The 24,090-nt window shown below is 46.7% G+C and overlaps 1 protein-coding gene across 1 annotated transcript in view; it reads right to left on the bottom strand.

Annotated features, from left to right (window-relative positions):
* LOC104665241 (G patch domain-containing protein 1) overlaps nt 1-24,090 on the bottom strand; it is a 54,297-nt gene that overhangs the window by 14,936 nt on the left and 15,271 nt on the right. Inside the window, exons 6-15 of the mRNA XM_010367002.2 lie at nt 22,447-22,505; nt 21,818-22,057; nt 20,087-20,234; nt 16,027-16,106; nt 10,348-10,552; nt 7,418-7,717; nt 5,506-5,684; nt 4,795-4,922; nt 2,930-3,066; nt 2,416-2,582 (exon numbers count right to left, since the gene is read on the bottom strand). Of these exons, the coding sequence (XP_010365304.2) occupies nt 2,416-2,582; nt 2,930-3,066; nt 4,795-4,922; nt 5,506-5,684; nt 7,418-7,717; nt 10,348-10,552; nt 16,027-16,106; nt 20,087-20,234; nt 21,818-22,057; nt 22,447-22,505 (1,643 nt within the window). The remainder of the gene's footprint in view (nt 1-2,415; nt 2,583-2,929; nt 3,067-4,794; nt 4,923-5,505; nt 5,685-7,417; nt 7,718-10,347; nt 10,553-16,026; nt 16,107-20,086; nt 20,235-21,817; nt 22,058-22,446; nt 22,506-24,090) is intronic.

Consider the following 24,090-nt stretch of genomic DNA (forward strand, 5'->3'; position numbering starts at 1 on the left):
AAAAAAAAAAAAAAAAGCTATCTCTTAAAATAAAATTATTACTTCTTTTTCTTTTTTTTCTTTGAGACAGAGTCTTGCTCTGTCACCCAGGCTGGAGTACAATTGTGCAATTTTGGCTCACTGAAACCTCCACCTCCCAGGTTCAAGTGATTCTCCTGCCTCAGCCTCCTGAGTAGCTGGGATTATAGGTGTGTGCCACCATGCCCCGCTAATTTTTGTACAGACAGGATTTCACCGTGTTGGCCAGGCTGGTCTCGAACTTCTGATCTGAACTGATCCCTCCACCTCCTCCCCAGTGCTCAGATTACAGATGTGAACCACCATGCCTGCCTGAAATTTTTACTATTTTTAAATTCTTCTCAATTAGGATAAGTTGGAAAATCAAACACAGTGATCCAAAAAATATACCAGAGATATATACCTAATAGAAAAAAAAAACCTCTGCTCTATCTCAATTAAAAATATAAAAGATTGGCCAGGCGCGTGGCTCGTGCCTGTAATCCCAGCACTCTGGGAGGCCGAGGCAGGCAGATGACTTAAGTCTAGGAGTTCAACACCAGCCTGGGCAACGTGGCAAAACCCTATCTCTACTAAAAATAAAAAATTAGCCAGGCGTAGTGGCACACGCCTGTAGTCCCAGCTACTCAGGAGGCTGAAGTGGGAGGACTGCTTGAGCCCAGGAGGTAGAGGCCTCAGTGAGCCAAAGATTGCACCACTGTACTCCACCCTGGGGACAGAGCAAGACCCTGTTTCCAAAAAAAAAAAAAAAATTATATTTATATAAAAGATTACATATCATTGATTGCTAATCATCTGGGTTTAAGACTGTGTCGCAGAGTCATTGTCTTCTTTAGATCCTCGAGTCTGAAATACTGACATACCCTGAGCCACGGATGATGTTTCCCCCAGTCAGTGCCTTGGGAGCTTTGGAAGTTGGCCTCCCCAGAGCCTGCCTGATCGTCCTCGCTGTCGCCTTGCTCATCCTCAGAGGATGGGACTTTTCATCTGAGGATGCAAAGATGGCCCTGAATAAGTCCATGGATGGGCGGCTCCCTTCTCTTCAGCCTGTGCGTCCACACCTTTGTTGACTGTCTATATTGACCGTGAAATAGAGTCCGGGATACAGAGGCAAGGGTGAAAGGAGGAGACATTCTAGAATACACTCCCAGACACACATATTATGTTTATGCTCATGTCATGGGTATCCATAGCCCCCACACACCACCCAACTAAACAGTGATCACTCACATAGCTTTTTTTTTTGTGGTGTTTCTGAGTCAACAACTGTAGAATGTGCTGATGAGGTCAAAGCAGCTGAAATCTCTCATGGACTGGTCATTAATGAGAAGTGCAAAGGATCCCCAAAAATGCAGTAGAGCACCGTGCCTCTGTTCTATTTCCAAACTCAGATTCAGGCAACTTAGCAAACCCCAAACAAAATAAACTCAAAAGAATTCACACCCAGACACATCATAATACAACCGCTAAAATCCAAAGACCAAGTAAAAATCTTGGAAGCAGCTAGGAGAAAAAAAGGGTCAATTCACCTCATTATGTACAGATGAATAATAATTTGTTTTGGGGTTTTTTTGAGCCAGGGTCTCACTCTGTCACCCAGGCTGGAGAGCAATGGTGCGACCATAGCTCACTGCAGTGTTGACCTCCTGGGCTCAAGTGATCCTCCCACCCCAGCCACTTGAGTAGCTGGGACCACAGGTGCATGCCACCATACCCAACTAGTTTTTTAATTTTTTAGTTTAGTTTTTAATTTTTTGTAAAGATGGGATCTCACTATGTTGCCCACCAAGAAAGAGCAATCCTAGTTTGAGACCAGCCTGGCCAACATGGTGAAACCCCATCTCTACTAAACATACAAAAATTAGCCAGGCATGGTGGTGCACACCTGTAGTCCCATCTACTTGGGAGGCTGAGGCAGGAGAATCAGTTGAACCCGGGAGGGGAGGCAGAGCTTGCAGTGAGCTGAAATCATGCCACTGCACTCCAGCCTGGGTGACAGACCAAGACTCCATTTCAAAAAAAAAAAAAAAAAGAGAGAGAGAAATAGCAATCCTAAATGTGCACTTCAAAATACATAAGGCAAAAATAAGTTTGGAACACAGTCTGGCAGCTTCTTATAAAGTTAAATATACATGTACATATTTTCTAGGATTCCCACTACTAGGTTTGTACTCTAGAGAAATGAAAACTTATATTCACACAAAAACCTGCACATGAATGCTCCCAGCAGCTTTATTTGTGATAGCCAAAAGTTAGAAACAAGCCACATGGCCTTTAAGGGGAAATGGATCAATAGTTGGCTGCCTCTGCTGGTGAGTCACAAGGAGAAAGTTTTACCAAAGAGAAAAGCAAGGGCCACACTCAGCGTGGCAAAGAGAATCTGGAAGCCCCAAATACCTGATTTGTGGATGATTCTGGTGCACGCTCTTCCTCTTTGTTTACTAAGGGGCTGGACTCTTGTTTGGGTGGCCCGGCTTTTGATCTAGCCAAACTTAAAAATTCACTCACGGAATCTTCTTTCTTTTCCTGTTTAGCGGTATCCCATCTGGATGGTTTTCTTGATTCTGAAAGGTAGGACATAACTCCAGCATTAGCAAGGAAAAGGCAAGTTCTTCACCACTGCTCTTTCATTCGCTCAGAATGTCAGCGTGCCTACTACAGGGCCTGGCACCATGCAGGGGGTGTTGGGGAGGTAGGTGGCAGAGGCAGAGACAGAGCCCCAACCCCAAGGAGTATGAACATCTGGACCATTACACCATGAGCTAAGTTATTAATAAGAGGAATTCCCTCAACAGAGGGAGAATATGCACCATTCATATCGTTAGGACTAAACTACCCTTTAATTCTGTCTTCCTACAGGCGAGGGGTTGAGGCCCTGGTCAATCAGAGACCCCGAGGACACCCTACTCACTGTCGGGACCTCGGTGCTGTGATACTTTTTCACTTGGTGCTTGGGTGGTGGGCAAGGAAGCTGTCTCTGGGAGTGTCAGAAAGTTGAAGACTGAGTACTTGTCACGCTTCACTCTTGGTAAGCCAACTAAAGTTGAACTGGGAATTGAAAAAGAATCATTTTAATAACAACCACTAGGACAAAATCCACCTCCTGAAAAACTTTCCGTCTCAAGTTTTCCACCTCTTCTGCATGACTAAAAAGTCCCCTAAGGGCCGGGCACGGTGGCTCATGCCTGTAATCCCAGCACTTTGGGAGGCCAGGAGATCGAGACCATCCTGGCTAACATGGTGAAACCCCATCTCTACTAAAAATACAAAAAATTAGCCAGGCACGGTGGCGGGCGCCTGTAGTCCCAGCTACTTGGGAGGTTGAGGCAGGACAATGGCATGAACCCGGGAGGCGGAGGCTGCAGTGAGCGGAGATCACGCCACTGCACTCTAGCCTGGGTGACAGTGCAAGACTCCGTCTCAAAAAACAAACAAACAAACAAACAAAAAAGTCCTCTGGCCGGGCGCGGTGGCTCAAGCCTGTAATCCCAGTACTTTGGGAGGCCGAGACAGGCAGATCACGAGGTCAGGAGATCCAGACCATCCTGGCTAACACGGTGAAACCCCGTCTCTACTAAAAAATACAAAAAACTAGCCAGGCGAGGTGGCGGGCGCCTGTAGTCCCAGCTACTTGGGAGGCTGAGGCAGGAGAATGGCGTAAACCCAGGAGGCAGAGCTTGCAGTGAGCTGAGATCCAGCCACTGCACTCCAGCCTGGGCGACAGAGCGAGACTCCGTCTCAAAAAAAAAAAGTCCCCTAAGATGCTTTCACTTCTCAAAGCAGTTCGAGAATCTGGGTGACTGACTTTAGGTCCCATGAGTTTTTCCTTATTATGATAAAGGCAAGAATTTAACTTTGAAAATGGATTTCCATTAAGGAAAAGTTCCACTGATAAAAATACACCTAAAGTTTCTGACAGTCTGGTTTGACCACCTATGCTATTTTTTTTTTTTTTTTTTTGAGATTGAGTCTCGCTTTGTCACCCAGGCTAGAGTGCAATGGCACAATCTTGGCTCACTGCAACCTCCGCCTCCCAGGTTCAAGCATTTCTCCTGCCTCAGCCTCCCAAATAGCTGGGACTATAGGCGCACACCACTACTCCCGGCTAATTTTTTGTATTTTTAGTAGAGATGGAGTTTCACCATGTTGGCCAGGCTGGTCTCAAACTCCTGACCTCAAGTGATCTGCCCGCCTCAGTCTCCCAAAGTACAGGGATTACAGATGTAAGCCATTGCACCCAGCCGACTATCTTGAAGTGTTCTGTTTGCTTGATTTTTTAGAGATGGGGTCTTACTATGTTACTCAGGCTGGCCTTGAAATCCTGGGCTCAAGCGATCCTCCTGCCTTGGCCTCCCAAGCTAGGATTACAAGTGTGCACCATCACACCCCACCTCTGGAAGTGTTATTAATCAAATAAGAAAGTGTTTAACTTTTATAATGATAATTTAAAAACATAAGTAACATTGTAAATGTAAACCACATGAGCAGCATTAAGAAGGTGGCAAATGAGAGAGGCATAATGCTTTTGTAACTTGATATATCTGAGTTTCATAGCTTCAATAGGGAATAAAGTTTGCTATCCGGATTTCGTTTAGTAACAAATTATAGAAGTAATTTATCAAAGCAAATCTACAAAATGTGTAGATTTGTAATATCCAAGGATATACAAATAAGTTCATGAAGAAAAAACAAGAATTTATATGAGTATGTAAGGGGAAAATCAGCTTTAATCTCAAGAATACATTTTGTACTGTTGTAAAGGTTTATCCAACTTACTCTGGATAAGGGTCGGGGACATTAAATCTCTTACATAGCAGCTTGTCAGGGTGCCACTCAAACGTGTCTCGGGTGAGCTTCCCAAACATCTTCATCTTCACGGCCGACTGCTTGTCCCCAACATCATTCTGGGAAAAGACATGCATTTTGTTTCATCAAGTGGTTGCACCATTGACCTGACTGATCTCCCATTTAAAATTTTCAAGCAATCTTCTAGAAATGCGAAAAAAGTTTGTGCTATAACATTTTTGCTCCAGTACATTGGAAACTAGGCATAAAATGGTTTCTTATTCTCCTATACCATGTATATTTTGATCTTCTCACTGAGGGATTAAAAATATTTGGCTCGGCTGGGTATTGTGGCTCATCCCTATAATCCCAGCACTTTGGGAGGCCCAGGTAGGCGGATCACCTGAGGTCAGGAGTTCGAGACCAGCCAGGCCAACATGGCGAAACCCCATCTCTACTAAAAATACAAAAATTAGATGGGTGTGGTGGTGAGCGCCTGTAATCCCACCTACTTGGGAAGCTGAGGCAGGAGAATCACTTGAACCCAGGAGGCGGAGGCTGTAGTGAGCTGAGATCGCACCACTGCACTCCAGCCTGGGCCACAGAGAGAGACTTCGTCTCAAAAAAAAAGAAAAAACAATTTTGGCTAGGCAGTGCTTTAATATTAAAGTTCACCAGGTAAGGGACATGATGACAACAGACCTCTTGGTCTCGAGGGACTTCAACCTGATCTGAATCATCCTCCTCCTTGGCATGAGTGAACCTGGAGGACAAGGTCGAATGGGAAGACGCGTACAGCAGGGCCGCCCGGGCAAACTCATCCCGCTCCCGGCCTCGCTCCCACTCTGTCATGCTGGGGTCCAGACAGCGTTCCAGAGCATCTGCGGGGCAGAGAACAAGAAGCGTCTTCATTTCTCAGAAAAACATGGGGCTTACAAGAGAACATCTGCTGGGCACCACTGTGTATTTCCTAAGTCCTTATTCTTATTTTTATGACTATGGGAATGGCGAGGTATTTGGCAGGTAATATTGCTCTTTCCTTCAAAATTGTGCTTTTTTAAAAAAAAATTAGGCCAGGCGCAGTGGTTCATACCTGTAATCCCAGCACTTTGGGAGGCCAAGACGGGTGGGTCACTTAAGGTCAGGAACTCGAGACCAGCCTGGCCAACATGGTGAAACCCCATCTCTACTAAAACTACAAAAATTAGCTGGGCATGGTGGTGCACGCCTATAATCCCAGCTGCTCGGGAGGCTGAGGCAGGATAATCGCTTGAACCCGGGAGGTGGAGGTTGCAGTGAGCTGAGATTGCAGTGAGCCAAGATCCTGCCACTACACTCCAGCCTGGGCAACAGAGCAAGACTCCATTCAAAAAAAAAATTATTATTATTTTTATTTGGTAGAGGCAGGATCTCACTATGTTGCCCAGGCTGGTCTTGAACTCCTAGGCTCAAGTGATCCTCATCTCAGCCTCCCAAAGTACTGGGATTACAGGCATGAGCCACCATCCCCAGCCAAAATGATGCTTTTATTGAATTCTGTCTACCAAACATAACAGAGAAAGCCATGTGGGAGACTAATGCTTGGTTAAATCTTTAGCAGTAAGGAACCTGTCACCACTCCCAGACAGTGATAAGTTGACCCCAGCTACATCCTGACGTTTTGGCAGAAAAACACTCTTTCACTAACCTTTTTTTTTTTTGAGACAGAGTCTTGCTCTGTCGCCCAGGCTGGAGTGCAGTGACACGATCTCTGCTCACTACAAGCTCCGCCTCCCAGGTTCACACCATTCTCCCGCCTCAGCCTCCGGAGTAGCTGGGACTACAGGCGCCCGCCACCACGCCTGGCTAGTTTTTGGTATTTTTAGTAGAGACGGGGGTTTCACCGTGTTACCCAGGATGGTCTCGATCTCCTGACCTCATGATCTGCCTGTCTCAGCCTCCCAAAGTGCTGGGATTACAGGCTTGAGCCACCGCGCCCGGCCCACCTTTTTTTTTTTTTTTAAAGCAAATGAACATTAGTGATGTAGGTTCTTAGTACAGAGTTAAGGCACAGTAAATAGACTTTACATTCCACAAAGATCTGTTTTAAAAAAATAACCCTGTAATTTACTGATAACCTCTCACGAGGACTACTGCATACAACAGCAACCCCTCTCCTCATTCTTGCCATATTTACTTCAAAGATCACAAAGTGATTGTTTCTCCTCTGTAACGGTTCAATAGCTAACTATTGTTTTAAGTCAAATTTAAGACTATGAGTCAGGAGTGGATGGTCAAGATCTTTGGATAAGGTGGAAGATGATGTTGATATGAAATGTGAAATGCAATGCTTGTAGCAGGCAAGCACTTGCAAACACCAAACGGCCTGTAAGCACCGGCCACCGCCAGTTGTATTCTCTACTTAAACAGCTAGCTTTGGCCTGAGATACGGAGGAACATAAGCTAACTGTTCTCGCTTTCTGAGGTCAAGAGCCTTTGCACTATTTGCAGCAGGATAAAGCAAAAACACCGACAGAACGGGATACCTCAACTGTAAATATGAGTCTAGGATTAGAACAGTGAGAACGTGACCCCGCCCTGGCCGAGATGTGGGAGACCCAGGCCCAGCACCCACCTTTCTGACCCTGTTTCATGTGTACTAAGAACTCTTCGTATCGCTTTTGCTTTTCCGGATCTTTGGCGAAAGGCTTGAAGTTGCTGGCTTTTAGGGTGGCCATCCCACCACCTAATGCCACGTGCCAAGAGCAGTACCCAACAGCCGCTGCAGGGGAGGGCTGGGCTCTGCTGCTCTGGGCGTTCTGGGCCAGACTCCTGGCCTTGAGCTGAGCTGCTTTCAGGTCAGTAGCCTGCTTCATTTCTTTGATTCTCTCTTTATCTTTTTGGGACAGAAATTCTAACACGGAAGTAGCTGAACCTAAATAAAAACAGTAATTAGAAGTGATGAAAAGAGTCATAAAACAACCACATTTTCATTTCTCTGTACATACATTTCAATATCACAAATTTACATAATTGGGGATGAGTATTTTACGTTTAGTGTTTCATTTATGTTCATATATCTTTGTGGACTAGACAGTGAAAAATGAGCTTCTTTGTTTTTCTTTTTTTTTTAGACGGAGTCTGGCTCTACTGCCCAGCCTGGAGTGCAGTGGCACCATCTCAGCTCACTGCAACCTCCCAGGTTCAAGCGATTCTCCTGTCTCAGCCCCCCCGAGTAGCTGGGACTATGGGCACGTGCCACAATGCCCGGCGAATTTTTTGTATTTTTAGTACAGACAGGGTTTCATCATCTTGGCCAGGCTGGTCTCGAACTCCTGACCTCAGGTGCTCCACCCGCCTCGGCCTCCCAAAGTGCTGGGATTACAGGCGTGAGCCACCACACCTGGCCGAATCCTATGTTTTTTTGGAGACATGGTCTCACTCTGTCACCTGGACTGGAGTACAGTGGTATGATCATGGCTCACTGCAACCTACGCCTCTCGGGCTCAAGTGATCCTCCCACGTCAGCCCCCTGAGTAGCTGGGACCACAGGCACACACCACCATGCCCAGCTACTTTTTATAATTTTTGTAGAGACAGGATTTCGCCATGTTTCTCAAGCTAGTCTCAACTCCTGGGCTCAAGAGATCATCCCACCTTGGCCTCCCAAAGTTCTGGGACTACAGGAATGAGCCACTGAGCAAGGCCAAGATTCATGTTTTATAGTCAGCAAAAATGGAAGTTAACACATGCACATTTACAGGGCACGTGAGTGGTCCCAGGATGCGAAACCTGACCTTCCCGGCTCCAGACCTGCAGTCCACCACCACTAGCCCTGGTTCCAAGCGCAGCTCCCCAGCAAGCCCTCACTAATGGCACAAACACTCATGGGTGCCAACTCCACGCCAGGACCTGGCCCAGGAGCTTGGAGGGCAGTGGAGACAGGAAAGAAGCCAAGGAGCAACATGCCGGACCTCAATAGAGGAGGGCTATGAAAAAAACAGGGCAACGTGACTGAGGAGGGGCTTGCGTGAGCGGGCTGGTAGAGGGGGCAGGCAGATAACCAGCTTATATGGTGGTCAGGGAAGGCTGGAAGAAGACAACATTCGAGATAAGTCCTAAGCTAAAAAAAGAGAAAAAAGGCCAGATTCACAAAAATATGAGGGAAGAACAGAGAGGGAGGAGCAGCAAACACAAAGGCCCTTAGGCAGTGTCATGGGTGATGGCGTGTTCACGGGAGGAAAGGAGGAGGAAGCTACACTGCGGGAGGGTAAGGGAAGGTGGTGGATGATGCAGCCTGAAAGGCGGGCGGGGGTCACTGCACAGGGCCTCGTGGGGAGCCTGGAGGTTTCTGTAGGTGGGGGAGGTGCTGGCTGGTATAGTTGGCCTCATCCAACTGCTGGTGAGGGGAACAGACTGCAGAGGGAATGGACAGAAACAAGGAGACCATCAAGGAGGCTGCTGCAACGGTCCAGGTGGAGGGGCGGGGCTCAGACCCAGGAGGTCACGGAAATGCAGATGAGTAGTGGACGGAACCCCGACACATTGTGGGTAGAGCTGAGAGGGCTCACTGAGGGCCGGGGAGGGCCAGGGAGGGCAGGGGAAGACCAGAAAGAGAGGAGCTAAGAATTAGGCTTCCAACATTCCGGTCCGAGCAGTGGATCACAGTGGCACCATTTCCTGAGATGAGAAGACTTAGATGAGGAAGCGCAGTGTGTGATGCGGGGGTGGGGAACCAAGGGTTCTGTTTGCCTATTATAGGAGACACCTACTGGATTCCCCATGGCAGTGAGGCCCAAGCCCCTAACAGTCCAAGTCCACCTCTCATGGTGGGTCTTTTCTGCTGCACCTGCAGGGGATTCTCCATGTCTTTCCAGACTTTCAGACGCATTCATCCCTTTCAGAGTTTCCAGAGAAGAGTTACACAACGCGATCCCCAAGAGGAAGAAAACATACTCTCCCAGGCTGTGCAGAGAAGGGGAAGGCACCTTAACCACATTCCCTGATAATTATCACAAGTCTGAAAACAGCTGAGCTTACAATAAAAGTGATTTGAATGACATCAACCAAACTGAAGATGGAAAAACAAGCCTTGGCTGGGCGCAGAGGCTCACACTTGTAATCCCAGCACTCTCGGAAACCAGAAGTTCCAGACCAGCCTGGGCAACATAGTGAGACCCTCATCTCCATTTAAAAAAAATTTTTTTTAATGTGCCAGGTGTGGTGGTGGTGCATGCCTATAGTCCCAGCAACATGGGAGTCTGAGGTGGGAGGATCACTTGAACCCAGGAGTTCCAGGTTATAGAGAGTTATCACTGCCTTCAGCCTGGGTGACAAACCCAGACATTATCTCAAAATAAATAAGTTTAATAATAAAACTTAAAAAAAGAAGTAAAAGCTATGCACACTATTACGTATGCCATTTACAATAAATAGTGTTATTTCCACAGTTTGGGAATACAAATTAACATAAAAAACTTCAGTGGGAAAACAACTTTCCATTTTTATTTTGATAACTCAAGTTATGTGAAATGTAATGATTTCAGTCTTTTCCATGGCACATACCTTGAATAGGCGTCTCTCCAAGCAACTCTGCCCGTTTGGAGGCATTCAGTTGGTGCTTACTGTGTGTCCCTGGGTCAGGTGTTGCCTTTCCAGCTGACTCTGATAACACCTGCAGTAAGTGTGAGTTCTCAGAGGTGGTGGCCACCATGGGTCTGAAATAATGCACTGGTCGATAGTCTCTTGGCAACTCTGGAGGTGGATAGATCTTAACAAGACAAAACCCAGAAAATACAGGCTGCAAGATCATGTTTGATTTAATCAGGAAAAACTGTTACCTCTGAGCCTTGTTAACCTCGCCCCTTCCCGGGTTAACACTCAGCAGGCAGGTAGCCCAAGAACAGGCTGGCCAGAGGTCCAGCCAGCATCCCCTCTGGACCAGAGGGTCACAAGAGCCACCGTGCTCCAGTGGTCAGGCATTTCGAATATCCTCTTACCCATTTCTACAGAAAGAAGCTAATGTGCCTGTTTCATAGGATAAGAACAATAAAGATGACAATAGATCATAAATGTCAGGGCTTACAGGCAGGGCTGGCCCACTGTACATCGGAAAATTTAGAAAAGTATCATTCGGCCGGGCGCGGTGGCTCAAGCCTGTAATCCCAGCACTTTGGGAGGCCGAGACGGGCGGATCACGAGGTCAGGAGATCGAGACCATCCTGGCTAACACGGTGAAACCCCGTCTCTACTAAAAATACAAAAAACTAGCCGGGCGAGGTGGCGGGCGCCTGTAGTCCCAGCTACTCAGGAGGCTGAGGCAGGAGAATGGCGTGAACCCGGGAGGCGGAGCTTGCAGTGAGCTGAGATCCGGCCACCGCACTCCAGCCTGGGTGACAGAGCAAGACTCCGTCTCAAAAAAAAAAAAAAAAAAAAAAAAAAAACAAGAAAAGTATCATTCAAAGCATGAAAGAAAAATAATGGCTGGGCGCAGTGGCTCACACCTATAATCCCAGCACTTTGGGAGGCCAAGATGGGAGGATTGCTTGAGCCCGGGAGTTCCTGACGAGCCTGGGCAACAGAATGAGACCCCATCTCTATAAAACTAAAAAAAAATTTAAAAAATAATAGTCGGGGCGGAGCACAGTGGATCACGCCTGTAATCCCAGAATGTTGGGAGACCAAGGCGGGTGGATCACCTGAGATCAGGAGTTCAAGACCAGCCTGGCCAACATGGTGAAACCCTATCTCCACTAAAAATACAAAAATTATCCAGGCATGGTGGTGGGTGCCTGTAATCCCAGCTACTCGGAAGGCTGATGCAGGAGAATTGCTTGAGCCTGGGAAGCAGAGGTTGCAGTGAACCGAGATTGTACCACTGTACTCCAGCCTCAGTGACAGAGTGAGACTCCATCTCAAAAATAATAATTAATAATAATAACTATAGTTATTTTTAAATTCAGAATTCTTTTTTCTAGTTATGTTTCAGTTGCAAATTGAAGCTTCAGGCCTTCTTTTTTCTTTTTTTTTTTTTTGAGACAGAGTCTTGCTCTGTCACCCAGGCTGGAGTGCAGTGGTACAATCACAGCTCACTGCAACCTCCACCTACTGCATATGCAATTCTCCTGCCTCAGCCTCCCAAGTGGCAGGAACCACAGGCATGCATCACCATGCCTGGCTAATTTTTGTATTTTTAGTAGAGACGGAGTTTCACCATGTTGGCCAGGCTGGTCTCGAACTCCTGACCTCAAATGATCCACCCACCTCAGCCTCCCAATGTGCTGGGATTATAGGCATGAACTACCAGGCCTGGCCTATTTTTTCATCCAAGATATTACTATGAATAATGTGAGTAGAGCCAAGAGGACCTGGCCCAGGACCTAGGAGGGCAGTGGAGACAGGAATTTAAATGTAGTTGACAAAAGTGAAATGAAAATCTATTTGGGAAATTTGGGGATTTTTAATACCGACAGGCATGAACAATGGCACAGCAGACAAGGTAAAGGAAAGTACTAGATATTGTTAAATAACTGCATTAAATGGTCTCCGTTGCTCTTGGTCTAACAAACCCACATGTATTTGTTATTTAAGCTATTATCTAGATTTTTCTTTACTATTTTCCCCCCAAATTCACACTGAAATGTTCTCTAGATTTTTAAGCTATGTGAAAGCTCAAGTCCATGATGAAGTAACCCTGTAGCTGAAAGCAGTGACCCCTCTCTCCAGCCCCTGTCTCCTCTGGCTCTCAGGCTCAGGTGCACGCTGGACTCGCCTGAGGAGCTGTAAGTATACTGACGCTGTGCCCCACCCTGGAGAGTGTGCTATAACTGGAGTTCCCCAAACTCCCCAGGTGGTTGTTAAGGTGCAGAGCCTGGCTTGAGCCCTTGGCACAATGAAAGTCCATGAAACAGTGGTGTTATCATTGTCAAGAAATCCTGTTTTTTTAATCATCTTAGCCTTGTCACCTTCTGGAGACACACGCCCAAATCAGCCAGAAAACACTCTCATGTTACCACCACACAAAAACCCAGAGGAGTATGGCAGAAAGGAGGAGTGTGTCCACAACTTCTCTATATCCTCCATGGGATTCAAAGTATTTCTTTATTTATTTTTTTTTTTTGAGACAGGGTCTCACTCTGTCACCCAGGCTGGAGTGCAATGGCCAATCATGGCTCATTGCAGCCTTGACCTTCCAGGCTCAAGCAATCCTCCCACCTCAGGCCCCCAAGAGGCTAGGACTACAGGCACGTACCACCACACCCGACTAATTTTGTTTTGTAAGTTTTTTGTAGAGATGGGTTTTCGCCACGTTGCCCAGGCTGGTCTCGAACTCCTGGACTCTAGCAATCCGCCTGCTATGGCCTCCCAAAGTACTAGGATTACAGGCGTAAGCCACCACGCCCAGCCTTGGATTGAAAGTATCTCTCTCTCTGTCTGCCAAATCATTGTTCTGTTTGGCCTCTAGACTCAGATCTAGAGAACCATCTAGATCTGTGTATGAAAGGCTAGATGAACACAGCCCGCCTCTAAAATGTTCCTGCCCAAAGCCCTACTCCAGCGAACCGCCAGGAACCCCCAGGACTGTGTCTCTCCACTTAAGGAACTTTGCCCACGACTCTCTATTTGTGTATCTGCTACTTTGTTGGATAGGAGCTACCTGGGGCCAGGCTGGCCTATTTATCCTAAGGTCCAGTGAGTGCTTCTCCACCATTTTTAAACTATGCTTCCTTTTCTTTTTTTTTTTTTTTGAGACGAAGTCTCGCTGTCACCCAGGCGGGAGTGCAGTGGCACGATCTTGGCTCACTGCAACCTCCACCTTCCAGGCTCAAGTGATTCTCCTGCCTCAGCCTCCCGAAGACTGGGTTTATAGACATGTACCACCACTCCTGGTTAATTTTTATATTTTTAGTAGAGATGGGGTTTCGCAGTGTTGGCCAGGTTGTCTTGAACTCCTGACCTCAAGTGATCTGTCCACCTCAGCCTCCCAAAGTGTTGGGATTATAGGTGTGAGCCACCGTGCCCAGCCTTATGCTTCCTTTTCATACATGTAAAATACCTGCATTTTCCTTTAATGTCATTTGACATTTCTGGTGATAACAGCAGCTTACTGTGTGCCCAACACTTTTCTAGATATATTCTATTCTGCTGGCTATCACAACACATGAACTATCACAATGAAGCAAATCAAAGCTGTCCCCTGGCCTCCTGTGTCCCAGACAAGCACAGGCCAAGCCTTAGAGGTACTGAACAAATGTTTGCTGAATAAAAAAACAAAAAGCTGATCAAAGCGTGAAACAATCTAAAACAGGAATGCTGACAAGGCAGATGGCCAGGTGCCCCTCCTGGGCTGGCCAGCACCCCAACTCCCTCCTGAGCGTGCCTGTGAGCATGAGACTTTGGTGGTTACAGGAAGAGCGCCATGTGGTCTAAGAGCTTCACATGTGGCTGTGACAGCATCTCACAAAAACAAAGCTATCTGCAAAGGCACGCAGAGCTCTCCTCCAACTTCACCCACCTGCACACGGCTTCTCTCCCTCCCGGCCCCAGATGAGGAGGCCAGGGAACCTTGCCCCTGCTAGCTTCAGAGCATGGGGAGGAGCCAGGGCTATGGGTTATCCGCCTTTCTGAATGTTTTCTACTTTTCCTTAACCTATATTTCCCCTAGAATCATAGCAATTTCATTCTTCGAACGGTTTCTAATGTATGTCTCTCTTCATGTAAATAACCACTCACTTGAAGTTTGAATTTAAAACAGCAGCAGCCGGGCGCGGTGGCTCACGCCTGTAATCCCAGCACTTTGAGAGGCTGAGGCAGGCGGATCACAAAGTCAGGAGTTCGAGACCTGCCTGACCAACATAGTGAAACCCCATCTCTACTAAAAATACAAAAATTAGCCGGCTGTGGTGGCACACGCCTGTAATCCTAGCTACTCAGGAGGATGAGGCAGGAGTATCGCTTGAACTTGGGAGGCAGAAGTTGCTGTGAGCCGAGATTGTGCCACTGCACTGTAGCCTGGGTGACAGAATGAGACTCTGTCTCAAAAAAAAGTAAATAAATAAAAAATAACAATTAGATATTTTTATCACAATGTAGCTACTGAATGATACTTCTTTTCTTTTCTTTTTTTGTTTTTTTGATAGGGAGTTTTGCTCTTGTCCCCCAAGCTGGAGTGCAATGGCACGATCTTGGCTCACTGCAACCTCTGCCACCCAGGTTCAAGCGATTCTCTCTGCCTCAGCTTCCTGAGTAACTGGAATTACAGGAGCCCACCACCACGCCCGGTTAATTTTTGTATTTTTAGTAGAGACGGAGTTTTGCCACATTGGCCAGGGTGGTCTCAAACTCCTAACCTCAGGTGATCCACCAACCTCGGCCTCCCAAAGTGCTGGGATTACAGGAGTGAGCCATCACACCTGGCCAACTTGTTTTTTTTTTTTTTTTTCTGAGACAGAGATTTGTTCGTTGTCCAAGCTAGAGTGCAATGGTGCGATCTCGACTCACCGCAACATCTACCTCCCAGGTTCAAGTGATTCTGCCTCAGCCTCCCCAGTAGCTGGGATTACAGGCATGCACCACCACGCCCAGCTAATTTTGTATTTGTAGTAGAGACAAGGTTTCTCCATGTTGGTCAGGCTGGTCTTGAACTCCCGACCTCAGGTGATCCGCTCACCTCGGCCTCCCAAAGTGCTGGGATTACAGGCATGAGCCATTGCACCTGGCCCTGATGTTTCTTTTTTTTTTTAATGCTTCTTTTTTTTTTAATGCTTCTTTTTTTTTTTTTTTTTTTGAGATGGAGTCTTGCTCTGTCGCCCAGGTTGGAGTGCAGTGGCGCGATCTCGGCTCGCTGCAAGCTCTGCCCTCCCAGGTTCACACCATTCTCCTGCCTCAGCTTCCCGAGTAGCTGGGACTACAGGCGCCCACCACCACACCCGGCTAATTTTTTGTATTTTTAGTAGAGACGGGGTTTCACCGTGTTAGCCGGGATGGTCTTGATCTCCTGACCTCGTGATCCGCCCGCCTTGGCCTCCCAAAGTGCTGGGATTACAGGCGTGAGCCACTGCGCCCAGCGGCCCTGATATTTCTAATGTAGAATGTTTTTCTAGACAATCACTAGTAACCAGGCTGTTGTTTTTTGAAAACAAAATTTACTTATCTTCCTGTTGTTAATAGAACTCAGATCACATAGTAGCAAATATTTTAAGAACTAAACCAGTAAAAAAAAAGAAAGAAAGAAGTGTTTCTTACTTTCTTAGAAGATAAAGGTTTAGAAGCCAAGGAAAATCCATCCAAAATTTTGCCAATGTATCGAAGGTCTTTCTCTGATTCTACAAAATGATGTCATAGATTAATTCCAGAAGTAGAGATGATTAGAATAAGACAGAACATGTCAGCATTTTATGTTATCTCTAAGAACATAAATAGTACGTGTCATACATGCTATCACTCAACAGCAGCAGTAAAGGGAAGAACAAGTGGCAAGCAAAGCCCCACACCTCTGTTGACTCAGTGACTAGGGCCCAGCCCACATCGCCCTCAACAAATTGGGCTACCCACGTCACAAGGCTGAGGTCCTCCAAGACAAGTACATTGATGTGACTTTTAGAAAAAGTACCTTAGGGGCACCAAAGGATCTACCCCATGGAGTAAAAGATCAAGAAAAACCACCAAGAGGACAAGTATGGAGAAAAACCCAAATCACAACTGTGAGTGTGTCATGTGTAGAACTAGGTGAAGAACTGCAGGCTGACTACCTGGCCATCTCCTTAGCAACAATCCAAATAGGGACGAAAGGCCATGCCACCAGGTCAGCCTGTAATCTTTAACAAGACATAAAGATCACAGACATAGGACACTGAATGACCAACGCCCTCTGACCTGGAGGTGGATCGTCTCCTGGTCATAGAGACAACCCCGTCAACAAAATCTCTTTAATTTCATTCTCAAAGTTTTCCTGCATGTACTGGTTATGCCAAAAATCCGTATAAATGAACTGTATTCTCTGCACTCAAAAGCCCCTTCTACATGATAATCACGAGCTCTTTCATGGGCTAGGAGCTCAGGCCTGAAGCAGAAGCAGACCGCAGTGCAGATGAGCTAAGGCTTTTAGCCACTGATCACTCAGCACCACTGCATGTCTCCCCTCCCCACAAAACCATCCTTTGTGTTTTGACTCATGTTGGGCTTTTTTTCTCTTTTTTTTTTTTTTTTGAGATGGAGTCTCGCTCTGTCACCCAGGCTGGAGTGCGGTGACACGATCTCGGCTCACTGCAACCTCTGCCTCTCGGATTCAAGTGATTCTCGTGCCTCAGCCTCCCGAGTAGCTAGGATTACAGGCGTCCACCACCACACCCAGCTAATTTTTGTATTTTCAGTAGAGACGAGGTTTCACCATGTTGGCCAGGATGGTCTGGATCTCCTGATATTGTGATCTGCCCGCCTCGGCCTCCCAAAGTGCCGGGATTACAGGCGTGAGCCAACGCACCCAGCATGTTGGGCTTTTTGTTAAGCTTCTAGAACTTACTAAAATTCCTTCAGGTAATGTGGGATTCAATTTCACATTCTTGGAATTTGCATTCTCTCAAAACCCAGAAATTTCATGTTTATGAGTTCATTCTGAAGAATTCTGAATAAACAAATGTGCATAAAGACAGAACCAGAAAAATATTCATTATAGCCCTATTGATCATGGGGAAAAAAAAATGAGAATTTAAAAATCAATCATGGCCAGCTGTGGTGGCTCACGCCTGTAATTCCAGCACTTTGGGAGGCTGAGGCAGGCAGATCACTCGAGGTCAGGAGTTCAAGACCAGCCTGACCAACATGGTGAAATCCCCGTGTCTACTAAAACTACAAAAAATTATCTGGGCATCGGCACTCTGGGAGGCCAAGGCGGGCAGATCACCCGAGGTCGGGAGTTCAAGACCAGCCTGGCCAACATGATGAAACTCCGTCTCCACTAAAAATACAAAAATTAGCTGGGTGTGGTGGCAGGCACCTGTAATCCCAGCTACTTGGGAGGCTGAGGCAGGAGAATCGCTTGAACCCAGGAGGCGGAGGTTGTGGTGAGCTGAGATCAGGCCATTGCACTCCAGCCTGGGCAACAAGAGCAAAACTCCTTATCAAAAAAAAAAAAAATTAGCTGTGTGTAGTGGTGCACACCTGTAATTCCAGCTACTTAGGAGGCTGAGGCAGGAGAATCACTTGAACCCACGGGGCAAAGGTTGCAGTGAGCCGAGATCATGCCACTGCTCTCCAGCCTGGATGACAGAGTGAGACTCTGTCTCAAAAAAAAAAAAATTTAAAAATGTAAAAAATCAGCCATGGAGACTGGGTAAAATAAAGATAGATTCACTGAATAGAAAACCATACAGTTGGCTGGGCGCAGTGGCTCACGCTTGTAATCCCAGCACTTTGGGAGGCCAAGATGGGAGGATCACGAGGTCAGGAGATCGAGACCATCCTGGCTAACACCGTGAAACCCTGTCTCTACTAAAAATACAAAAAAAAAACTAGCCGGGCGTAGTGGCGGGCGCCTGTAGTCCCAGCTACTCGGGAGGCTGAGGCAGGAGAATGGCGTGAACCCGGGAGGTGGAGCTTGCAGTGAGCCGAGATCGCACCACTGCACTCCAGTCCCGGCGGCTGAGCAACACTCCGTCACAAAAAAAAAAAAAAAAAGGAAACCATACAGTCAAAACTACAGATGTTGTGGCCCTGCAGGGTGGAAGAGAGGAAGCTGAGGGAGAGAGGTCACAGCAGAGAGGGACAAGGAGACAAGGACAGGCTTGGAGCTCGGTGGATGGAGTGGGAACCAATCAGCTGGGGGCAAAGCTGGTGCATGAGGGAAAAGTGAAAGATGTGGCTCAGCAGGCAGACTTAAGTATATGTCATTACATATGATTATTAGAGGATTAATAAATTAATGTTATTAATATGTTGTATAATATTGAATGTCATTTATATTAAGAAATACAGGATATTATCAATTTCATTCTCCCACCATTTTTAATAAATAATAATTAACATATCTATACATTATTATGTAATAATGTATTATATGTTACATAATATACTGACAGTATTGATATATTAATTATATAAAATATATATCATATACAATATATAATGGCATATTGATAATATAGTATTTAAATTAAATAGTATATTATGATATACTAATATATCTTCATTTAAGTTATATAAAAATAATTCATAGTTTGGGAAGAGAAATCAGAAACTACAGGGAGGCAAAAGGAAGAAGGCTCCGAAGCTAAATGACTCAGGGGAAAAAAAAAGAAAAAAAATGGAAAGAAAAAAAAAGGAAATAACCCACTGACCGCCCAGAGGTTAAGTCTCCTAACACTGGGTACACATGCCCTTCCAGTGTCCTGTGTAAAACCCTGGGTTCCCTGTCACACCATCCCAGTCAAGTGACACATGACTGTATGATAACCAAAGAACAGTAGGTGCCACTTCTTCAGTCTTTGGGGCAGGTGCTATGCCAGACACTAAGTTATGCCACTTAATCCTCACAACGACCTCTGGAGTGGATTTTATCCTCACTTTACAAATGTGGACTCCGATGCCCAGAGAGGTTATAAGCCTTGCCTAAGGTCACAAAGCTGGGCAGTGGAGAGCTGGCATCCAAACCCAGGTCTGACTGACTCCAAATCACATGCTGCTAATACCGACTCTACACTGTCTGGCCCTGTACCTTTTCTGGAAACAACTGAAATGTGACTTCGAACCACAGGATCTGATATCCCTTGAAATTTCAACACAGCATGACGTGAAGGTTGTGTGGAAAGATGTCGGCCTCTTATCCCAACAAGAGCCTCCTCAGAGCTAGAGACTCAAGGGAGAAGACGGACTGGGCGCCCAGCTCCATCTTGCTGCAGGCTGTTGGTGTACCTGCCTCCTGGTCCCCTGGCCTGACCTTCTAACCTGCCGCATGTGTTGGCCTCCTTTGGCCGCCTGCCCAGTTCCTCTAACTCTGGGTGCTTCCCTTTGACCCACTGCCAGCTCTGACCAGCCATTTGGTCACTGGTCCAGGCATTCCTCTTTCCCTGATTACAGACCTCTCCCTCCTTCCCACCTGGGCCCCACCTTGACAGCAGGCTTTGGCCTTGGCCAGGTCTGAATCCTGCATTTGTTTCACTTCCCACGCTAGGCCTCACTTCTTTGTTTTGTTTCTTACCATGTCTTTGATCAACAACAGAGGCTGGTGCTCCTGTACCACTCTTGCAGCCCCTCCTTCCTGATACCCTGACACTTGATCCTGCCATTAGGTTTGCGTCTGTCGAATTACCTTTCTGGTTTTTATACTGCCTGGGTGCTGTCCAGCCATAGAGTCCGTCTCCAGGCTCCTCGTCCTTCAGAACAGTGTCATACTTGGATAGAGTTTCTGTGGCATAGATATCATCATCTTCCTCTTCCAGGGCACCCACACCAAAAGCCTTTAAAAAACAAGGTTTCAAACTGAGTACAGGGGTTAGGGTATGTCTGGGATCTTCAGGGATAAAGCTACTTTAAGGATGTGACTGGAAACCATGGTAGCACTTCAAGATCACCAAGAGAGAAGTGAACGGGAGTCCCAGATCAACACACACACAAGATTTTTGGAAAACAATGACCAGAGGTGAAATCCCATGTCCCCAGTGCTAACGCTGCCCTCCAGTCCCCACAACAGCCACGGCTCCAGGTCCCAGCACAGGAAGAGGAGTGGAGAACAAAGCTAAGCAGCAGTGCAGGGGTGGAAATGTGGCTTCCAAGAGGAGAAAGGCAGAAATGTTCATCAACTGATCAATGCGGCCTGGGCCAACGCTGGTGGCCAGGGTCTAAGGACTGCTGCTACTCTACTACCCGCTGGAAGAACTCCTAGTCTCTGCGGGAAGGGGCCTCTAACAAGTAGCATTTTTGTTTAAAAGACTGAAAAAAAAAAAAAAAAAACCACGTTTATAAAAAGAAAAGGTAGCCAGGCGCAGTGGCTCATGCCTGTAATCCCAGCACTTTGGGAGGCTGAGGCAGGTGGATCACCTAAAGTCAGGAGTTCGAGACCAGCCTGACCAACATGGTGAAACCCCATCTCTACTAAAAATACAAAAATCAGTTGGGCATGGTGGCTCATGCGTATAATCCCAGCTACTTAGGGAGACTGAGGCAGGAGAATCACTTAAACCCGGGAGACAGAGGTTGGAGTAAGCTGAGGTCGCACCACTGCACTCCAGCCTAGGCAACAGAGCGAACCCCGTCTCAAAAAAAAAAAAAAAAAAGGCCGGGCGCAGTGGCTCACGCCTCTAATCCCAGCACTTTGGGAGGCCGAGACAGGCAGATCACGAGATCGAGACCGTCCTGGCTCGCACTGTGAAACACCGTCTCTACTAAAAATACAAAAAATTAGCCAGGCATGGTGGCGGGCGCCTGTAGTCCCAGCTACTCGGGAGGCTGAGGCAGGAGAATGGCGTGAACCCAGGGGGCGGAGCTTGCAGTGAGTGGAGATCGCGCCACCGCACTCCAGCCTGGGCGACAGAGCGAGACTCTGTCTCAAAAAAAAAAAAAAAAGGCTGGGTGCGGTGGCTCAAGCCTGTAATCCCAGCACTTTGGGAGGCTGAGATGGGCGGATCACGAGGTCAGGAGATCGAGACCATCCTAGCTAACACGGTGAAACCCTGTCTCTACTAAAAAATACAAAAAAAAACTAGCCGGGTGAGGTGGCGGGCATCTGTAGTCCCAGCTACTCGGGAGGCTGAGGCAGGAGAATGGTGTAAACCCGGGAGGCGGAGTTTGCAGTGAGCCGAGATAGCGCCACTGCACTCCAGCCTGGGCGACAGAGCAAGACTCCGTCTCAAAAAAAAAAAAAAAAAAGAGGGTAAGTGGCAAAGTTACCATTTTTAAAATACATTTTAAGAAAGAAGCTTTGACCTGATTCCACTTGAGGATTAGGGGAAAAAAAAAGAAAATAAAGAACTTCTAAAAAGAAAAAAGAAAGTAGACTCATTTATCAATGACTCCCCCTTTATAAAATAGAAAATAATTTTACCTGGCCTGAAATTCCCAATTTTCTTCCTTTATTCAGTCCAATTTCTCCAAGATCACCAGCTCTCTCAGAGCCACCACCGAAAAGATTAAAATGTTCTCCCGAAGTTCCAAACAGTGCCTGGTGGGGATCCAGGCCCTTGTAGGCCAGACCATGCACATTATCTTTAGGTGTGAAATCCACAGGTGTGACATCTTTGGGTGCAAAGGTCACATTATCAGGCAAGTAGTCATCATCTTCACCCTATTTCAGTTTAAAGTGGAATTAAGGTGAGTCATTGCATGATGCAAAGTAAACCCACAAAATACTAATTGAAAATGCAGTGATTAATGCCACACACAACAATTAGCACACTTTCATTGGTGCTGTTACAAATGACTAAATCACTTTCCGGCACAAAGGATGCTAACACCAACTTCATTTTATGAAGCTGAACAGACCTGAGTGTCTGTGGTGCAGGCACATTGCTGAATACGTATGTTGATAGAACGAGGATAGCTTTAGGGCATGAGTATTTCACTGTTCAGTGGTGGGATCTGATTTCTAAAATTGTCTCCAACCCTAAAATTTCACAATCATACAGAAACAGGTGCTATTATACCAAACCGAAGGTCAGTGAGCCTGTGCAATACCTCAGATCCTTCCGAGCTTCCAGGGGGTAATGCACAGCCATAGATTTTGATTCCAGGATCTAGAAAAGAGATTTCAAATGCAATAGTCATGCGTGACTACAAATAGAAAACCCCGACCAGGCCGGGCACGGTGGATCACACCTGTAATCCCGGCACTCTGGGAGGCTGAGGGAGGATCACTTGAGCCTAGGAGTTCAAGACCAGCCTGGGTAACATAGTGAGATTCCACCTCCACAAAAAATTAAAAAAAAAAAAAAATGGCTGGTCGCAGTGGCTCATGCCTGTAATCCCAGCACTTTGGGAGGCTGAGGAGGCTGATCACGAGGTCGGAAGTTCGAGACCAGCTTGACCAACATAGAGAAACCCCGTCTCTACAAAAAATACAAAAAAAACAGCCAGGCATGGTGGCGCAAGCCTGTAATCCAGCTACTCTGGAGGCTGAGGCACGAGAATCGCTTGAACCCAGGAGGCAGAGGTTGCAGTGAGCCGAGATCGCGCATTTGCACTTCAGCCTGGGCAACAAGAGCAAAACTCCAACTCAAAAAAAAAAAAAAAAACTCACTGATACTCCTCAGAGGTACATGGGTAATTTATAAAATGTGCTACAGCATTACAGTCAGAGGCAGATCACTGGGAATTGTTTTAGAAACAGGGTCTCACCCTGTCACCCAGGCTGAAGTATGGTGGCATGATCACAGCTCATTGTAGCCTCAACCTTCTGGACTAAAGCCATCCTCCCACCTCACTCTCCTGAGTCATAGCTGGGACTACAGGTGCACTCCACCACGCCTGAATAATTTTTGTATATTTGGTAGAGGCAGGGTTTCACCATGTTGCCCAGGCTGATCCCAAACACCTGGGCTCAAAGAGCCTCTCACCTCAGCATCCCAAAGTGCTAGGATTATGGGTGTGAGTCACTGCACCCAGCCAGGAATCACTTTCTACCAGCACTGGCCCTACCTAGCAGTAGTGTGCTCAATGACTGCTCCACGTCATAAAGAACCCAAAAGAAATGACTATTGCCCTCAAAAAGTCACTTACAGTCTGGCTGGGGAGACTTAGGGCAAGAAATAAGTAACAAGTAATAATGTTAAACTGTGACAGTTTGGGGGAGGGTAGGAAACATGAACTCTCACATGCTGCTGGCAGAAGCATAAACTAACACAGCCTTTCTGGAAGCTGTCATGCGTTACACATAAAAAGCCTTAGAAGACGCACATACCACTGGGCCCAGCTATTTTGTTTATTGGAATTTGCAGCCATTAAAAAGTATGCTCTTGGCCAGGCACAGTGGCTCACGTCTATAATCCCAGCACTTTGGGAGGCTAAGGCAAGCGGATTGCCTGAGCGCAGGTGTTTGGGACCAGCCTGGGCAACACGGCAAACCCGTCTCTACAAAAAATACAAAAAATTAGCCAGGCGCGGTGGCTCACGCCTGTAATCCCAGCTCTCAGGGAGGCAGAGGCAGGAGGATAGCTTGAGCCCAGGAGTTCGAGACCTGCCTGGGTAATATAGCGAGACCCTGTTCTCCACAAAAAGGAAAAAAAAAAAAAAAAAAAGACAAAAAAAAAATTAGCCTGGCAGAGTGGCACATGCCTATGGTCCCAGCTACTTGTGGGGGCTGACGTGGAAGCATCACTTAAG

The sequence above is a fragment of the Rhinopithecus roxellana genome, chromosome 12 (genome assembly GCF_007565055.1).
Source record: "Rhinopithecus roxellana isolate Shanxi Qingling chromosome 12, ASM756505v1, whole genome shotgun sequence".
In the NCBI taxonomy this organism is placed as follows: domain Eukaryota; kingdom Metazoa; phylum Chordata; class Mammalia; order Primates; family Cercopithecidae; genus Rhinopithecus; species Rhinopithecus roxellana.